Source organism: Notechis scutatus, chromosome Z, assembly GCF_049901735.1.
Source record: "Notechis scutatus isolate UNSWTSFEM ecotype Mainland chromosome Z, rNotScu1.2, whole genome shotgun sequence".
Lineage (NCBI taxonomy): Eukaryota > Metazoa > Chordata > Lepidosauria > Squamata > Elapidae > Notechis > Notechis scutatus.
In genome coordinates this window covers 51,954,283-51,973,935 of record NC_142025.1, presented here as the reverse complement: position 1 = coordinate 51,973,935, position 19,653 = coordinate 51,954,283, and the positions used below count along the sequence as shown (strand labels likewise).

Genomic DNA, 19,653 nt, shown 5'->3' with positions numbered 1-19,653 from the left:
ACTATTTCTAATGAATTAATGTCATCCTTAGGTTCAGAGAATTCTATTTCAATACTGCATTTCTGCTTGGCTCTAGAAATTTCAGAAAAATAGAGACAAAAAGTTCACAGAAATATTTTTCTGCAAACATACAATTTACCATAATATTTCCCTTGTGGCAGTTACACTTTTGACAGAATATGGCTCTGAAAAGTCATCACGAACTATTTATTTTATAATGTAAGGAGTCTGGCTAATATCACTGTATGTGGAGATCGTAGTTGGAGTTGTGCAAAGGTGCATCTTCAGGGAAAGTAAACAACAACAACAACCAAAAGCTGTCATAATTATGCAATCAAAGCCTCATTCATGACTTGGTCTCAGTCATGGAGGGCAGCGATGGGATTCTACCTGGTCGGACCGGTTCTATAGAACCGGTTATGATTCTGTGCAGTTCAGAATACCAGCAAATTGCGCCACTGGCTGGCCCATCTCCTCCCCCTCAATCCTTATCTGGCACATGCACCATCCAACTTGCCTGCATTGTGCCTTCGGCTAATTTTTGGTAAGCTGCTATTTTTCCTTCCCCCAACTATCAGCTCTTCCGACTATCAGCTGTGCCGGGAGATTTAGATTAGCTAGAAAGCAGGAAATCGTTGGATTTCTTGCTTTCTAGCTAATCTAAAAGCAGACCTGAACCTTCCTTAGGACTGAAGCTTCTATTTTTCAGTGCAGACTCAGATAGCAGATTGCAGAAAGATAGATCTCTCAGTGATTCTGTGAGCAACTCAATCTGTCTGCCTGCCTTGCCTGATTTTGGATAAAAGTTGCTTTTTTATTAAAAAAAATATTGCATACATGGTGTGTTGTGAATTAATTTTGTGAGCTTGCTTGCTAGCAAATTTTATGAATTTGCTTGAAAGCAAATTTTATGTGACAGACTCAGGCAGCAGATTGCAGAAAGATAGATCTCTGAGTGAATCTGTGATTCTGTGAGCAACTCAATCTGCCTGCCTGCTTTGCCTGATTTGGGGTAAAAGTTGCTCTTATTTTATAAAAAATTCAATATTTACATATTTACATACAAGCCATGCCCACCAGTCACGTGACCACCAAGCCACACCCACAAATTGTGATAAAATGGTATGATTTCAAGTGTAGTTGGATTTCGTTGAATGCTGCCATGCCACCCAAACTGATGTGACATATCACCTTTGACACATATCACTGACTTAAAGCCATTAAATCTGCTATTGTTTATAGTATATTGGTCGTGAAGAAAATTAGTGTTATTCAGGAAATTAAGAAAATTGCAACCGTAAACAGATCTACTTCTAAAAGGGAGCTGTTGAATATTATCTGCACAGAAATCTGTGTAATACAACATTATTCATTATTTGCATATTCCCGTACTATTGAATGCTCCGTTGAACACTTTTGGCAACTAAATACAAAAATGCAAAGACATACCAATTAAAACATTAAACGTCAACGTGTGGACGAAACAGATCTCTGTTAGCTAGATTTTTGAAAGTTAGTCCACCTAATGCAGCTTTGGAAGAAATGTTAGGATCGCAGACATCGTTGGATCTCTTCCAAAACAAAAGAACAGGCAGAGAGAGATGGATAGCAAGAGAGGTTGGTCATCACATCATCCCCTCCAAGACCTCAGCCGGTCCGGAGCCAGCCTTATCTACAAACACCACCACAAAAAATGCCATCTCCAGAAATCTCCCGCGCTTTCCAGCCTCACGACAGCCCGTGCTCGCGCTGCTCCAACCCTCCCCAGTCGCTCGCCCCACCCCGTGGTCACCCCGTCCTCGCGCGCTCGCCGATTGGCTGCCGTGCGCTCTTCGTCAGATGGGCAGAGAATCTGCCCAGCCGCGTCAGGCTCCACCCCAGTATTTTTGGATCCCCCCTTGTGTGAACCTGAAGGTGCGATGGAGCCGAGCTGGTTCAAAGCGGGAGGCTCTGTGGTGGAAAGGGTGGCAGCCGGCAGCCCGCTATCCCTGCTTTTGGCCGCGTCAGCGTTTGCCCTGAGCTTGGGTTACTTGTTCCAGCTCGGCACTCGCCAGCAGCGACAGTCTGCCAGCGGCCAGGTAAGTAAATTGGTGCTGGCTGGCGTCCGCCTAGGTGGTACATCATTTTTTTCTTTGAAGATAGGGCGGAATTGGTGTGTTGGGTGCATGCGGGTGTGTGTGTGTTTTGAGTTGCATTCTCCATATGAATTCTTCGGGGTGGTAAGTACTTTGGTGTGACTCAGGGTCCAAAACGACACCTCAGCAGGTGCAGGTCGTCATACATGTACACACAGAGTCTCTTTGCCCTTCACGGGTTGATAATGAGAACTTACATATCTTATATTAGCACAATTGAGAAAGTCCAGAAATATTTCACAAGAAGAGTCCCCCACTCCTCCACTCATTGCAGAATACCTTATGCCACCAGACTTGAAATTCTACACCTAGAAAAACTAGAACTATGCCGCCTTCTGTCCGATCTAAGTATAGTATATAAAATAATACATTGCAATGTCCTACCAGTCAATGAATACTTCAGCTTCAACCATAACAACACAAGAGCACACAATAGCAGGAAATCCGACTTCAGCACCAGAGTGGTCAATGTCTGGAATACTCTACCTGACTGTGGTTTTTTCCCCAAACCCCAAAAACTTTAATCTTAGACTCTCTACTATTGACCTCACCCCTTTCCTAAGAGGTCTGTAGGGGGCGTGCATAAGAGCACCAACGTGCCTACCGTCCTTGTCCTATTGTTTCTTTTATTTTTTTTTATTATTTTTTTAAACAGACTTTATTCAGTTTTCACATTAAAAACAAAAATCTCTTTTTAGTGGACAACATATTTCCGGGTCATCATCTTTACATACAAATATGACAGAAATTATACATTGATATATGCATACTTAATTCTATTATTACCTTTTCCATTCCAGATTTTCAGTAAGGAGAGAAACAAACACATTAATTCTAGCCTCTTTCATTAATTTCAATCAATTTTGTTTCATTTCAATTATTTCAAATATAATCCTTTAATATTTATTTTTAAACGTAAAGATAAACAATATATATTTGCCTAATAAATAATAATAAGGTTTAATTCTAAATTCTTTCATTAATCCCAATCTAAACATTTTTAAATTTCATTTCAATTATTTCAAGTATAATCCTTAATATTTATTTTAAAAATAAAAATAAACAATATATATTTGCCTAATAATGGTAATAATGAAGTTCAATGTCTCTCCTTGCTTTTAATAATCTATATTAAACTTATTAAGCTTATTAATTTAGCTGGTTCTTTAGTCTGTCACATTCCCTTTCCATTACACTTTTTTTTTTATAAATTCTAAATTAATACAGATCTTAACACACCCACACAAAAGAAAAAAAGAACAAGTATAAGTTTCCCCTTTTACTATTTTAAGTGTTCCACCTTAATGATTAGAATATACCTTTATTCCCTCATCTTAATTCCCAATAAACCATTAGTCATTACATCTTCTCAATTGGATTCCACAGCATATTTCCCCCGCTTTAATAAGAGTTATCAGTATCTATATTACCCTATTTTCTAAATATTTTTAATTGCAGAAATATTCTTATTACCCCTTGTCACCCTGCAGAATCCCCCCCTTAATTCATCAACCATTATCTCTGAAAAGGCAATTTCTTTTCAACATTTTACTAGTTCTGTGTTTCTCTCTTTCACATGCGTGTTTCCCACTGCTTCTCCTCCCCCTCTCTTGCCCATGTCTTTTCTCATTCTTTCTGCATTTCCTGACTTCACAAGTATTCCTTCTTTTAATTGTAAAGAAACAATTTCCTTTCAACATTTTACCAGTTCTGTGTTTCTCCCCTTCACATGCGTGTTTCTTACTGCTTCTCCTCCCTCTCTTTTCCCCATAACTTTTCTCATTCCAATTTATCTCCTTAATATCTTCCCTTCCCCTTTTCTGCTGAATCTTCCTGCGTCTCCTAACTTCACAATTATTCCCCCTTTTAATTGCTTTCCTGAAATTCAACTTTTTAACCTTCCTTCTTTCCCCACTTCTTTGTAACGTTCTTTGTGTTAATTGTCCATTCAAAATGTCTTCTCCTTGAGTCAATTCCTGCTCCTCTGAGAATCTTTCTTCTTGTTCTTCAATCGCCATTTCCATTTTTTCTAGCACAGAGCAAAGTGATTCGCCTCTTTCCTGTAGTAATTCTCTCATATTTTTAAGTTCCATTTTTAAATCCCAGAGAGATATCATCATTCTTATATTTTATGATCCTTAAAGTCCACAAAAAGAAACCACTTTTACTTTCCTTCTTTCTTCTTTCAATTTTTTAAAGTTCTCAGCTATTCCAGTCCAGGGTCTAAACCAAAAACATCAATCAGTCCCACAAACAATCTTTCCTTCCTTGCTTTTTCCTTTATTCTGGTTCTGCTTTCACTTTCCAAAATTCTTACTTTGTTTCAATATTTCTGTAATGTTATATCCATATCAGTTCATTCAAAAACAAAATGTTTTCCTTTTTATTTGAACTAAATTTTTATCAAAAGGTGACACTCTCCATTATACGAAGTCTTCACTTTTCCCCCCTGTATTTTTATTTAAGGTTTTTCAACCTCAATATTCCAACACAATCCAGTCTCCAATTTGTAAACTTTATTATTATTATTCTTTGACAATCTTAAGTCCAGCTTTAATTTTATACTTGATTATTCCCAAATTATTTTAGTCCAATTTCATAAAATCTTTAATTCCAGCTTCTTCCTTTCCCGGTTCGAAGCCCCATTTAGCTGACAAAAATATTTTCCTTTTTTTCTCTGTCTCTTTGTAATTTCGCCGCTCACGTTTCTTTTCTTAAAAGTTCTATGTTACCTTAATCCCGGGGTACTTTTATTTGGTTATGTTGCCCAGTTGTCCCGGTTCAGATGTTATCCACCTCTTTCTTCCCTCCTGCACAAATCTTAGTCAAGCTGAGTCATCCTCTTCGGGATGGCCATTTTAGACCATTGCTGCAGTCGTCTTCAGGAGGAAAAAAAAACAAGCCCAGGGGGGGAGATGCGGCTCCCCACAAACAGGCTTGTTGCTTCCTCTTACTCCGCTGCCCCTCCAAGGCAGTTTCAGCCCCTAATCAAGATGATTGGGGCTCTCCGACGAAAGAGCACGAACGATAGCCGCAGAGAGTTGCGATCTACCGCCCGTCGGCGAGGAGGCTCCCGTTTCTTTTATTTTTCTTATATTTATCCATGTATTCATAACTATGTTATACCTGTTGTCTTATAATCGCTTGACAAAATAAATAAAAATAAAATAAACTCCCTTTTGTTTCCAAAATAAAAGGAGAAGTTATCCCTTGGGGCCTTTCCTTGTAGAAGCTTGTGTGTAGTGTGAGAGAGAGAGACCAATCCTTAATATTCCCCCAGGCAAAATCATGGACGGACAGCTTAGTTCACGGTGGTGTTCTGGCCACCACACATCATCTGGCTCCCATCTGATACCCTTCAGATATATTGGGATTGTAACTTCCAGCATCCTCTGTCAGTGTGGCCAGTGACCACTAGCAAAGGTGATGAGCCTTTCTTCCCAATGTACAACTTCAGTTTCTGTCATCTTTCAAGTTTCAAAGATAGTAGGTTTCATAGAAAGTGCAGATCTTAAAGAGTATTTTGCTACCCAGTCCAAAATTAAAACCTTTTGTCCTCCTTTCCTATAATGGAGCATCAGAAGTGAACATTTTTGGGCCATGTTGCGTAGTGATCATCTACTGTGAGCATCTCTGCTTAGCAACCACAAAACTAATTGTGAAGGGGCCAGTAAAAGTTTTAGGTTCTTGGTCAAATGTTATGTGCCCTAAAGTAAAATGCTTACTTGTTAAAATGAACTTATTTTAAGCATTATTTAAGCACTCTTCATCTGTTTATTTAGCATTATTCTCATTTCTCTTTCAGTTATTGTCTTCTGATTTTCTTGGGCCAATTCCATGCAATTTTTTTGTATGCTTAAAGCCTCCTCCAATCAGAGCTTTGTTTGTTAAAAATGTCATCTTAATCATATTCAGCAATAAAGATTTTAAATTCATTGTTTAAAACCAGTCTGGTTAGATGTATGCTGCTCTCTGTTGATAAAATAGGGTTAGTTTCTCTCTCTTTTTCCATCTGTAGAAGTATCCACCTTATATTCCATCAAATATCCCTTTTCTGGGACATGCAATTGCCTTTGGAAGAAATCCTATCCAGTTTTTAGAAGATGCCTATGAAAAGGTGAGCCTTTTGCACTGCTAATGTGATAGATCTGTAATAATAAGTTATTCCAAATATTTAAACAACAATATTTGTTTTGGATAACTGGAGGAATTAATGAATCCATATAACTAAATAAAGACAATAGTTTAATTTGACAAACATAATTGCATATCCAATAAATCTAAGAATATTGATATTACTCATGGAGCATAAAAGCAGAGTATTGTATCTAATCTTTTTCCCATGTCATCTCTTTCTCCAAATGTCATCTTGTTAGCAGTTCCAATATTTCATTTAGAGATGCATGGAAAATCTAACAAGAACTTACTTCTAGGGCAGTGCAAAGCAAAGTGATAAAACAGTGGGCTCTGGAAGCAACATATGATTTGTTTTGCTGAAGTGAGAAGGCAGCAGTTTGCCTCAATGCAAAGGTCAGGTGGCTTTGAAGCCAATGTTACAGAAGGAAGCTACTCCTAGGAAGGTCTTCCAATGTTAGGCCAATAAACTTCTGGACTGAGGAATGCCTGCCATACAAGCCACTGGTCCTCATTGTAGAGAGAGGTTCAGGGTGGGAAACTCCAGCCTACATTCTGAATCCATCCAGTCTAGCTGTCAAGGAACAGACCCAATGCAATCAAAACTCTGAGGCCCGGAATTTCCTCAAGGTATAGCAATAGCACTTAGACTTATATACTGCTTTATAGTGCTTTCCAGGCCTTTCTAAGCAGTTTTACAGAATCAGCATATTTCCCCAACAATCTGGGTCCTCATTTTACCCACCTCGGAAGGATGGAAGACTGAGTGAGCCTTGAGCCTGGTGGGATTTGAACTGCCAGATTGCAGGCAACCAGCAGTCAGCAGAAGTAGCCTGCAGTATAGCACTCTAAGCAATGGCACAGCTGGTGAAAACCCGACTGAAAGGCCTGAAGTTTTCCCACCCAAATCAAAACCCAAAGTTCTTGTCCCTAGATCACACGTCCATCACATGGTCCAATCAGGTCACTGTCCCACCTCCAGCTGGCTTTAGTCCATGCCTTTCCACTACCTGGTGAGATTGTCCTTGGTTCCCACGGGAAAGAATGTTATTTTAGCTACACATCCCACAGCTATCTCTACATTCCCACAGCTCCAACTGGCCTTGCTGTGGCAGCCCTGAAGATGCTCCGAAATGGCTTTAGGGCAGACAGGCTGCCCCCACTCCAGTTGAGAAGACCTCCTGCAAGAGAAAAACCAAAGGGAGGTTAATCTGTATCACCTTCAACCTCCTGCTAGCTGCCACTGGCAGAATGTTGGGGTCCACAAAATCTCTGCCAGCAGAGCAGATGTTGCTTCCTTTACAATACTGACAAGAGCCTTTGTGATGACCAACATATATCATTCTCTTTTGTGACTGCTTCAAGTTGTCTTCTGTTGGCATGCACTGCAGATAATGGGTGTCCAGTCGACAGGCTCTCTGTCTCTGATACATGCTGTAGAATATCCTGAAACATGCCCCAAAGTCACCTGGTTTGGAAAATCTTAGGTGCTCAATATGGGCTTCCAGATTGGGCAAGCTTCAGGTGTTCTGACCAAGGCTTCCCGAGACACCAACAAGCACATGTTAAATCCAAAACCCTTTTATTTTAGTTCAACGGCTGTGAATTTTTGTCATTCAAAGCCCGTAATGAGTCTCAACCAGTTATAAATAGTCCCATGGAAATCTGCCAAAGTTCTTCAGGAGAAGTCTGATAAGAGCACACCTTTATCTTACTCAAAGTGCTGCCAACGACTAAAGTATCCATTAGTCTTTCAAAACCAATTGGAGCAAAAATTCACCATGGAGCTTTCAAGTTCCAAACCAACCGAGTGAACAACATTGCTTCCTGCAAAGGTTCCGTCCCTTTGCACTTCCTTTATATCTTAAGGGAGAGGCAATCACCTCCAAGCCTTACTCCCAAGTTGCCCCTTTTGTCTTAATTGCTCTTGCCTTCTGGCAGCTCTGCGCACACGCACACTGGGAACAGGCTCCCTTTGTTCCTCTGCCTCGCTGCTGTCAGATTCTGGAGGCTCTGGAGTCAGCACATAACTTCCAGATGGCCCTGGCCCCATCTCTGTATCGGACACAGGACCATCATCCAAGTCCTCCCCAGACTCCCGGACTTGCCCATGTTCTTCCCCACTGTCCAATTCTGCTGCTGTCTCCACAGGCTGCTGGCGAACCACTGCAGTTGAAAGCCGTCTTAGTCACTTTTTGGACTGCTCACTGAAGAAAGCTCCTTTACACTTACAGAATCTAAATCAGTGTTTTTGTGGGATATGGTGCTCATGGAAACTGGTGTGATAGGTAGCAGGAAGGACATAGGACATTACAGAAAGAGAGAGGGGAAACAAGTAAGGTTTTAGCCTAGCAAGAGTCTGTCTGTTGGGGTAAGCAAATAAAGAACTGAACTCTGACTGAATTGTCCTTTGTTGCTCTTGGACTTACCCTGATCATTTTTCAAACTTACCAACTTTAATAAGCCAGCAAGGAAGTTGAAGTCACATATCTTAAAATGGATGAGTTTGAAAAACACTGATGTAAACTATAATTTAATAAAATGAGTACATGGGGAATTCTTCCAATTATTTATGCAGAAAAGGATTAATTAATAGAGGAGATAGTGTTGAACATCACTATTTGATCATATTTTCTTTTGTCACATGTGTTTTATGTATTTATATTGTCACTCACATGCAATTATGCTAAAAATGCCATTGTTATACGTTTCTGTTTTTTTTTTAATTTTCTAACTGCTCAGTTTGTCTCTTGCAGTATGGGCCTGTATTTAGCTTCACTATGGTGGGAAAGACCTTCACCTACCTCCTGGGCAGTGATGCAGCTGCTCTCTTGTTCAATAGTAAAAACGAAGAGTTGAATGCAGAAGAAGTGTATTCACGGCTAACTACTCCTGTTTTTGGCAAGGGAGTAGCTTATGATGTACCCAACGCAGTATGTATATTGTTACATGAATTATTAGTTTAGTTAGATTTTGGTATTGAATCATATAAATAGAATATAAAAACTGACATAACAGATTAGGTTTAATTATAAAAAAAGCATTTCTCTTAAAGATCTCTAATTATAAGGATTTATTGTTGACAATGAGGTCCATTTGGAAAAAGTCAGAAAAAAGGCTGGATTTGTGATGAAAATACAGCTTTCATCTTCTATTCAACGGCATGGCTTATGCCTTCAGTTAAAATAATGGGATGTTTGGATGACTTTTTGGGGTACGAGTGAAAGAGATGCAATTTAGGATGAAATCAGACAAGAGATGGAAGAGCCCACAGCAGCTTAACAGAGAAAGAAATTTAATTGATCAGGTGGCTAAAAAATAGAGGAAGGAATTTTGTATCTTCAAACTTGTGAGATTTTGATAATGTAGTCTTACAATAAAGTAGAGTGAATTTATCTAGTCATGTTTCCAGTGACCAATGTTTGCTATTTGCCAGAGCAGTAGATCAAGAAAAGTTCATCTTGGAAAAATGGTAAATAGTATTTAGTCTGTGAATTTAGATTCTAGTACCCCAGAAGACACAGTTTGAGGAAGGCTAGTATAAGCCAAGTATTTTGTTTTGAAATTAATATTCTTTTTATTTTTAAGGTATTTTTGGAACAGAAGAAAATGCTAAAAACTGGTCTGAATATAAGTCAATTTAAAAATCATATACCAATAATTGAGAAAGAGACTATAGAATACTTTAAAAGTTGGGGAGATAAAGGAAAAAGAAGTAAGTATACCATTTGAAAAGATTTAGGACTATAAGATTTAGGACTATCTTATCAAACCAAGGAAGGCAGATGTAGTATCTTATGTAGAAAATGTATGCCATGCCAAAAAAAAACCCACCAAAAAAAACAACCTCAGTGATAATTGTAATAATGATGCCAATTCCAAACCCCAGGAAATTCTGGTAGTTGCTTTCTTGCTGCATCATTTGTGGGAGTTGGTACTAGCTGTGTTGCAGAAACTTGATGAAATTCAGTTGAGATCATGGCTGTGTTGTGGCCTGCCGGCAGTTAGCAGAGCTGGCAGCAGAGTCGGACAGTGAGGAGGTTGGGGAGGAAGGCTCGAACGATGGCTCTGTGTCAGAGGCAGAGATGGGGCCAGGGCAGTCTGGCAGTTATCAGCTGCCTTTGGAGTCGGACAGCAGTGAGGTGGGGGAGCAGCTGAAGCTGCACAGAGCTGCCAAAAGAAAAGAACAATTATGAACTAAGGGTCTACGTAGCAGTAAAGCCACAGGTGGACGGTGAATGGCCCCTCCCATAGGGAGGAAGAAAGAGGAGCAAAAGGGGAGGGGGCTTTTGCAGGAAACAATTCATTTGTTGCAGCAGTGTGAATGTGTGCATGTCAGAGACTCTGCCGAATCCTTCCTTGTCAATACTGTGTTTGAAAACATTTACTTAGCAGCTCTCCAAGCTAGATGAGATCTGTGCTTCTAATTACACCCTTGAAAAACTGTTTGCCAGGCCTTTGGCTGAATGTGAATGCAAGAAATTCACCTTTGTTTAATAAAAGGGGTTTTGCCAGGACAAAGAGTCTGCTTAGTGCTTTTTGGGGAAGCTAGGTCAGAACAGGCAGTTCTGTGAATAGCAGATGGAACTCACATATACATTTGACATACATACATACATAATCTGCTGTCTGATTATGCAAAGGCTGGTTCTGATTGCTGTTGAGCTTCTGTACTGTTGTGTGATTGAGTGTGGAAGCAGGCTGGTTTTGGGTTGGCCCTAGGTATTCCCTATTAGACAGAATGCAGAGTTTGGCTAAAGGAGTTTACCTGTGATGTTTTAGGTTTCCATGTACATAACTAATTTTTCCGATCTTACCAGAATTAAAGTGCAAGCTTCAGTGATGGTGTGCTTTTTTTTTTTTTTTTTTTTGGGAGGTATACTTTGACAATGAGGGATGGAAAAAGAAAAAGTCAACTTATCCCTTCTCTCCCCATCTTCTACCCTGCTCCAGAACATATTTTACTTTTCTATCTCAAAATATCTACCAAGGAATCATCATAAAAATTAGATTGATCTTGTGTTTGTCTTATTAACTTTTGTCATTTTAAAATGCACTGGAAATAGTAACCCTTTTAAAAAATCCTTGTTGAATGTTACAGATTTATTTGAAGCACTTTCCGAATTAATCATTTTGACTGCAAGCCACTGTTTACACGGGAAGGAAATAAGAAGTATTCTCAATGAGAAAGTAGCACAGCTCTATGCTGATTTGGATGGGGGATTTACTCATGCCGCATGGCTCTTACCAGGGTGGCTTCCTTTGCCCAGTTTCAGGTATTTAACACCTTGATCAGCCAAGAATAATGTTAATCAAATATGATGAATGGTATGTGGGAATGATTTTGAATACCGGAGGAACAGCTGTAGCTTACTCAGTGGTCTGATAAATGAAATTTGAGTTCGAAGAAGGAGAGATGAGAAAAATGACTCAGAAGGGGAGACCCCCCCTAGAAATTGGAAGAGTAAAAGTGAGGAATGGGAGGAGTATTTTCAGACTTGCAATCAGTCTGTTAATGCTGCAATAAAATAGAGCTAGTAATCCTGGTTACTGGTTTGTGATGAGACTGCCTTGTAAGGCTAACACATATTACTATTTTTAAATCATTAGCATGTTACAAGTTCTCTTATCTCTCTTTATACCCATTGCTACCCATTGAACTTCACAGAATCCAATCTTCCCTAGTTGAATTGCAAATTGCTGTCAGTTTTACCCCGTCAAATCCTAGAAGCTTGTTTTTGAAATACCATATATATTCTCAGATAAGCCCATTGTGTGGATAAGCTAACCCTTGAAATTTTCAAATGTTTTAAGTTTCACAATTGGCTTGTGTGCAGGTGGCACTCTTCATGGCAAAAAAAAAAGGATGATTGCATATACTACTTGTGAATAAGCCAATCAATTTTGGAAATTTGTTTTGGAATCTAAAATTCTCAATTAATATGGTAAAAAGTATAAATGAAAAAGTCTTCAAAATTCATTCAGGATTGAGAGCTAATAGTATCTTCCAAAAAAGGAAAAAAATAAATCCGGGAAACTACAGACCTATCAGCCTGACCTCAATACTAGGGAAGATTATGGAAAAGATAATCAAGCAACGAATCAGCAAATACCTAGAAGCAAACAAAGTAATAACTAAAAGCCAACATGGGTTTGTTAAAAACAGATCATGCCAGACTAATCTTATTGCGTTCTTTAACAAAGTGACAAAATTAGTTGACCAGAGGAATGTGGTCGATTTAATTTACTTGGACTTCATTAAGGCATTTGATAAAGTAGACCATAACCTACTACTAGATAAAGTAGAAAAATGTGGGTTAGACAGCATCACCACCTGATGGATTCATAACTGGCTGACCATCCACATCACATGTAGTCCTCAATGGAACTGCATCTACATGGAGGTATGCATTGAAGTACCCCAAGGCTCTGTTTTAGGCCCAGTACTCTTCAACATCTTCATCAATGACTTGGACAGGGGAATAGATGGGGGACTCATCAAATTTGCAGACGACACCAAGCTGGCAGGAATAGCCAAGATAGGCTTAAGATATAGAAGGATCTTGACAGACTTGAACATTGGGCGCTATCTAACAAAATGAAATTCAATGGTGAAAAAAGTAAGGCTCTACATTTAGGTAAGAAAAATCAAATGCACAAGTACAGTATATGTGGTACCTTGCTCAATAGTAGTAACTGAGAGGGATCTCGCAGTCCTAGTGGACAACCATTTAAATTATGAGCCAGCAGTGTGCAGCAGCTGCCAAAAAAGCCAACACAGTTCTAGGCTGCATTAACAGAGGGATAGAATCAAGATCATGTGAAGTGTTAATACCACTCTATAATGCCTTGGTAAGGCCACACTCGGAATACTGCATTCAGTTGCCACAATGTAAAAAAGATGTTGAGACTCTAGAAAGAGTGCAGAGAAGAGCTACCAAGATGATTAGGGGACTGGAGGCTAAAACATGAAGAATGGTTGCTAGAATTGGGTATGTTTAATGAAAAGAAAGACTGGGGTATATGATAGCAGTGTTTCTACATTTCAGGGGCTTCCGCAAAGAAAGAGTCAAGCTATTCTCCAAAGCACCTGAGGGCAGGACAAGAAGCAATGGGTGGAAACTAATCAAGGAGAGAAGCAACTTAGAACTACAGATAAATTGCCTGATAGTTAGAACAATTAATCAGTGGAACAACTTGCCTCAGAAGTTGTAAATGCTCTAACACTGGAAGTTTTTAAAAAGATGTTGGATAATCATTTGTCTGAAGTGGTGTAGGGTTTCCTGTCTAGGCAGGGGGTTGATTCTCAAAAAACTGATAGGTTTTATTTGGCCTGAGTATCTTTATTACAAGTTAACAGAGTGCAAGCAATAATTTCAAACACCAAATGAAGTGTACTGGATCAAATGCAAAAGAAATGCAAAAGAAAAACAATTCTGAACCAAGTTGGGAATTGCAGTCTGGACGATGGATTGCTTTCGGTAAAGTAATTGCCAGGTTTTGGCAATAGATTACAATAGTCCTTTTAAAAATTTGACATATCTTTTGTCTAGGGCTAAAAAAAGAACTTACGGGCAATTAAAACATTCAAAAATATCTGAAAAATCCAAGTCTTTCATTTTTGCAACTTGTTTTTAATTTCAGATGCAGAGATAGAGCCCACCGGAAACTAAAATCTATTTTCTATGAAGTAATTCAGAAAAGAAGACAGTCTTCTATGAGAGAAGATGACATGCTGCAAACACTACTGGATGTTACTTACAAGTATGTGAAATTGTTGCAATGCCTGGATTGTTGTAATGCCTGAACCATAATCCTAATAGGAATAAAAACAGAACTGTGTGAAAACTTGTGTAGTGGATCAGAAATCAGGATAAAATTCAGAACGTTAATCTATAAAAAGCAAGAACAGTTTCGAAATGTAGCTTGTGTAGAAGAAGAAAATAGCATTGAATTGAAAACAGACAAATTAATAATCTTCAATACATGTTATTTTCAGTGAGAAAGCTATTATGTGGTGGGGGATCACAGATACCATAAGAAGTGTGGGGGACTTAGCGTAGTGTACAGTGTTTTATTCAAGAAACCATGGTTAAATTAGATTTAGTCTCATGGTTAAATTAGAATTAGTCGCTATTAAACTGACCACCTGTCCCATCAAGTGCAGACAATATATAATAATCCAGATTTAAAACCTACACTGCTATCATCTCTCATCACTAGCATATTGTCTAAGTCTGATGGAGGTTGAATTTAACATCTAGAGAACCACACATTGCCCATCCCTGCCATTAAGTATTCATCTTATAAATTCAGAAGCTACTTGTTGCCAGGAGCCAAACTACTATAAAATGAAAACTTTGATCCAGGCTGAAAAGTTTTGAAAATATTTTCTGTACAGACATAATAGTATTTAGAAGTTTTATTTTAAAACATTATTTACATAAATCAATGTCTAGAAAAACTTGTTAAGACATTTAGAAAGAAGACTGTTGCGTCTTATTATTCTGATTAATCCAATAATCTTCAGTATTTTAAATTTGTAAGCTCTTTAAGTTGAATTCAGTATAGAAATGGCAAGACTTAAATACTTTTAATAATACTGATACCTATGCTGAAATGTTGTAAAATATTGTGAAGTTTTGTCAAGAAAATTGACAAAAAATTGAGGATTCTCCTCATTCTGGTATATTATTTATATTTTGAAATTCAGAGACGGACGATCTCTAACAGATGATGAAATTGCTGGAATGCTTATTGGATTGCTCTTAGCAGGCCAGCATACATCTTCAACCACTAGCACTTGGCTTGGCTTTTTTTTGGCTAGAGAAAAATCAATACAGGAACAGTGTTATGAGGAACAAAAAAATGTGTGTGGAGAAAATTTACCTTCATTGACCTATGATCAGGTTTGTAGGCCTGTAACTCTTTTTCAATTTACCAATATAGCTTTTAAATGTAGATGTGGAATCAGAGAAAATTTGCATTAGTGAGATAAAATAGTATTCTAAACCTGCAAGGTTTTTTGCATATGGATATTAAGAGAAAATGTATTAAACAAAAAACTCCTGTATGACAGTTTCTGAAAGTCTGATCAGTCTGCAGCTGATCATTTCTTAGCCTGAAACTGGGTGTCCAATGCTTGCTCTTTTTTTTCTCCTTCCTTCCTTCCTTCCTTCCTTCCTTCCTTCCTTCCTTCCTTCCTTCCTTCCTTCCTTCCTTCCTTCCTTCCTTCCTTCCTTCCTTCCTTCCTTCCTTCCCTTTCTCCTTTCTCCCGTCCTTTCTCTTTCCTTTCTCCTTCCTTCCTTTCTTTTCTTGGGTCTAGATTTTGCAGTGAATATTATGTACAGAGTATGTTTATCTAGTTTTGTATATTACTATCTATACTAACAACTTATTTCTATTTCTTTGCTGGGAGTAAATTCTTCTGAATGCAATTTTAAGTCATAAGTAGTTATTACCTTCAAACCTTTAACAAAGCTATTTGGTTCATTGAAGTTATTTGCTATCACAACTACATATACATAAAATTATAGCTTATAATTATATACATTTTAAAAACATTCTGAATATAAGAAATTGTAAATACACTTTTTTTTAGCTCAAGGATTTGAATGTATTGGATCGTTGCTTGAAAGAAACATTAAGACTTAGACCACCTATAATGACTATGATGAGGATGGCTAAAACTCCCCAGGTAAGAAATGTGGTTTATATGGAATATATATCAATGTAAATAAGAATAAACACCTAAGGTAGTATAAAAAAGATAAACCTTGCTTGCAGATGTTGCAATACCCAACTAGGTAACTTTATCAATACAAAAGTTTGGGGTTTTTATAAAGTAGTTTCCTTTCCAGTATTTGTGGATGGTGTGCTTTAATTCCTTGATTAGGCTGTTGTTTTTCTGTTTGATAGTTTATCTGTTCTTAATTCCTGCTTATCTGAGTGTGGTACTGGAGAGGATGTGTTCTGGTTTTTTGTTTGTTTCCTTCTTAGCTTTTTTTTTAATGTCTCTTTGTAATTGTGTATAAATATAGCTTAACTCTGTGTGTCTATTGATAGTTGGTGTGTCTGAATTCCAACTCCTAATGTATCCTTAGTAATTTAGGCATCAATAAACTTTACCTTTATATTCTCTTTTGTCTTTAGACTATCACTGGTTATACAATTCCACCTGGTCATCAAATTTGTGTATCTCCTACTATTAATCACACACTTAAAGATTGTTGGATAGAAAATTTAAAGTTCAAGCCAGACCGCTACCTTCAAGATAATCCTGCAGCTGAAAAAAAGTTTGCATTTGTACCATTTGGTGCTGGTATGTTTACTTACTACATCCCTATATGTCCAATTTCCAATTTTATTGCAGTGAATGGTTGCTTACAGAGCTGTTTAGAATTAGATAGTATTATTTCCCCCCATGAACCAAAAAAGCAGCAAAACAACCCATGATTTGAACTACTCATAAACGAGCTGTTGGGCAGGACATTCATTGAACATTATTAGGGTGAAAAAGTTACCATGCCCAAAGTATTAATGCTAATGTGTCAAGTATTTAAATTTATTTGCAAATTCAAACAGTGCTTTTAAATTGGGTCCTGTTGAAATCAATGATGTAAATACTTCCAATAATTGGCTTAGTTCAGGGGTCTGAAACATTAAATACTCAAAGAGCCATTTGGACCCATTTCCCACAGAAAAAAAAACACTCGGGGCCACGAAACCTGGGTGGGTGTGGCCAACTCGATGTCACTTACTCCCACCCAGTCACATGACCCCCCAGCCACGCCTACCCAGCCACAAAACCCGTTTCCCTCCCCTCTATATCTCTCTTCCCCCCTCTCCCCCTTCTTTGTATCTCTCCCCTCCCTATCTTCCCCCTCTCTGTATCTCTCTCCGTGTCTCTGTCTCTGTATTTCTATCTGCCCCCTCCCTATCTTTCCCCTCCCCTCTCCCTCTGTATCTCTTATCTCTCCCTCCCTTCCCCTCTGTGTGTGTCTCACTATGTCTCTCTCCCCTCGTCTCCCCCCTCCCGCCCTCTCTCAGGAGGGTTGCCCGAAGAGAAGCCTCTGCCCCTGGCAACCGTTCCTCAGCCAGGCCAAATTTCCAAAAAGAAGAAATAAAAGGAGTAGTGAAAATCCCCAAGGAGAGCTCTTTGGTGAGAGTGCTCTGGCTTTCTCTGAGCCTGACCCCCGAGTTGAGCGTGCGACTTTTGGCAGGACAGCTGCCTCTTAAAACCATGGCTGACCACTGCGGGCCCGTTCCCCTTTCCGTCATCCCATCTTCCCAGATCCCATTCCCATCCCACCAGCTCTTGAATTAGTGAGGCTGGCGTAGGTTGCGGCTGGGTCAGGCCAGTGCCTCGGGGCAGAGAGCAGGTTGCGCATTTCCCTAAGCAACCGAGGTAATGCCCAGCATTAACAAGGGCCGGAAGAAGATCCAGCAAGAGTGAAGCGCTGGAGAATCGGCCCTGGCTGCTTCTGCACCCCCCTCCCCGCCATCGCTACCTTCTCAGGCCAGGCAAGGGAGAGGCGCATTTCCTGGTCTCACCTGGCTATGCACTCTTAACAACCAGAGTCAATCCTGGAGATTTCCCTCATTCCCAATAAGCCAGTGTTTTGTTGCACACACATAACATGGACACATATTTATTCACACTCCACTGGCCTAAAGCTACTTCCCAAAATTGCAGAGTGAGATTAAATTGAATTAGATGCCTATAGGGTAAGCTGTCCTATTTATAAAATTGATTCTGCATATTCTCTCCAATAACAATGCCCCCCTCCCAAAGCACCTGGAGAAGGCTATCCTGGGAAGGAAGAACAATATTAGATGGGGATGCAATATGAGAAAGTAGTAACTGGTTAGGAAAAGAGGGGCTCTTTTCTTCGATACAACAGTACTGAAAAAAAGACATATTTTTCACACTTTTGATCACTGCGGCATCCCTGTGGTCAAAATTCAGATCTTGGCAACTGACTCATATTTATGATGATTGCAGTATCCCAGGATCATGTGATCATCTTTTGCCACTTAACAACTGTGGCAAGAAAGCTGGTAAAATGGGTCAAAATTCAAAGGTCTTGCTTAGCAACAGAAATTTTTGGGTTCAAGGACTAACTGTATAGAAGACAAATGTATGCTGATGCACCTGTCTCTCCATCCATGAATGAGGCATAAGCACCATCTTCAAAGATCATTCATGGGAATGTATAATGGGCTGTGAATAATTTTCTGTTTATATTTTATGTATAAGTAATTAAAACTCTATGTTGTTTTTAAAGTAGACTAAATGAAATGGAAACAATATTTTTTTTTCTTTCTAGGTCGTCATCGCTGCATTGGAGAGAACTTTGCATATATTCAGATTAAGACAATTTGGTCAACACTTCTGCGTTTATATGAATTTGATTTAGTCAATGGATATTTTCCTGCCATAAATTATACAACTATGATCCACACACCTGTTAACCCATTAATTAGATATAAAAGGAGATCACCAAATGAGACACATACGTTGTAGAGAAGCTTTCTAGCACAGCTAAAGAAGTTGATAGTTGCCAGTAATTTGTAAAGAAAATTTGAAATTCTGTGTTAGATTTTTTATTTCATGTTTCAGTAACTTAAATGTGTTTGAGCTCATTTTTCTTTTTAAGTGAAAGCTCTTACTAAACTTAATTTGGAAAGCTCAAAGATAACATGGGTGAAAAGAGACTGGTTCAAAAGAAACATGATGCCATAATTTAAACGTGGGGAAAAACCATAGTACTACCAATGAATTTTTAGAAATATAAAATCAATTTCAGGTTGCTATAACTTTGTAGATATTGGCATAGTGAATTTCTGTATGTCTAATAAGATTGCTTCCTGGAGGACTGCTATTAACATGCTTACCAGAAGTGACATTATTTCTTGTAAAATAAAATTTGAATAGTTTTTTAAAAGGTGATTAGGAATACTAATTTGTTAGTGAGATGTTAGTAGTTCTGCATAAACTTGAAATGTTTAATCATTGTTATGTAACTAGGGATATAGAATGTACATTTGGAGAAATTTTGTCATTTAACTATTAGACCTTCAGTAATGTTTTTAATTAAAGAGAATGAAAACTGACCAGTACTGTATAACACTTGTCATATATTGTCATGTATCATAAACAGATGGATTTTTAGTATTTCAATCTGATTGGTCCCCTTTTTAATATTCTAATGGAATATATATTCTGTATTATTAGAATAGAAATGGAAATATGTGATCACACACACACACACACACACGACCCAGATAATAGACACAACAGAGTTCTTTATCCATTTAAATGCTATCGTCTTCGGGGCAACAAGCTTCTGTTATCTGGGTCAATTGTATTTATAACCCCAAG

The 19,653-nt window shown here is 38.5% G+C and overlaps 1 protein-coding gene across 1 annotated transcript; it reads left to right on the top strand.

The window, feature by feature from the left end:
- The first annotated feature begins 1,900 nt into the window (after nt 1-1,900).
- CYP51A1 (cytochrome P450 family 51 subfamily A member 1) lies at nt 1,901-19,385 on the top strand. The gene is made up of 10 exons (XM_026688203.2): nt 1,901-2,078; nt 6,154-6,252; nt 9,026-9,202; nt 9,858-9,984; nt 11,371-11,545; nt 13,914-14,033; nt 14,983-15,178; nt 15,871-15,966; nt 16,422-16,590; nt 18,599-19,385. Exons 1-10 carry the CDS (start codon nt 1,920-1,922, stop codon nt 18,793-18,795), a joined length of 1,515 nt encoding a protein of 504 aa, XP_026543988.1. The 5' UTR covers nt 1,901-1,919; the 3' UTR covers nt 18,796-19,385.
- The last annotated feature ends 268 nt before the right edge of the window (nt 19,386-19,653 follow it).

Excerpts from the sequence above, each read along its gene's own strand:
- CYP51A1 (XM_026688203.2), top strand. The coding sequence starts at position 1,920 with ATGGAGCCGAGCTGGTTCAAAGCGGGAGGCTCTGTGGTGGAAAGGGTG. Across the intron at positions 9,985-11,370 it reads GGGAGATAAAGGAAAAAGAA|ATTTATTTGAAGCACTTTCC; the intron begins GTAAGTATACCA and ends TGAATGTTACAG. Across the intron at positions 15,179-15,870 it reads CTTCATTGACCTATGATCAG|CTCAAGGATTTGAATGTATT; the intron begins GTTTGTAGGCCT and ends ACTTTTTTTTAG.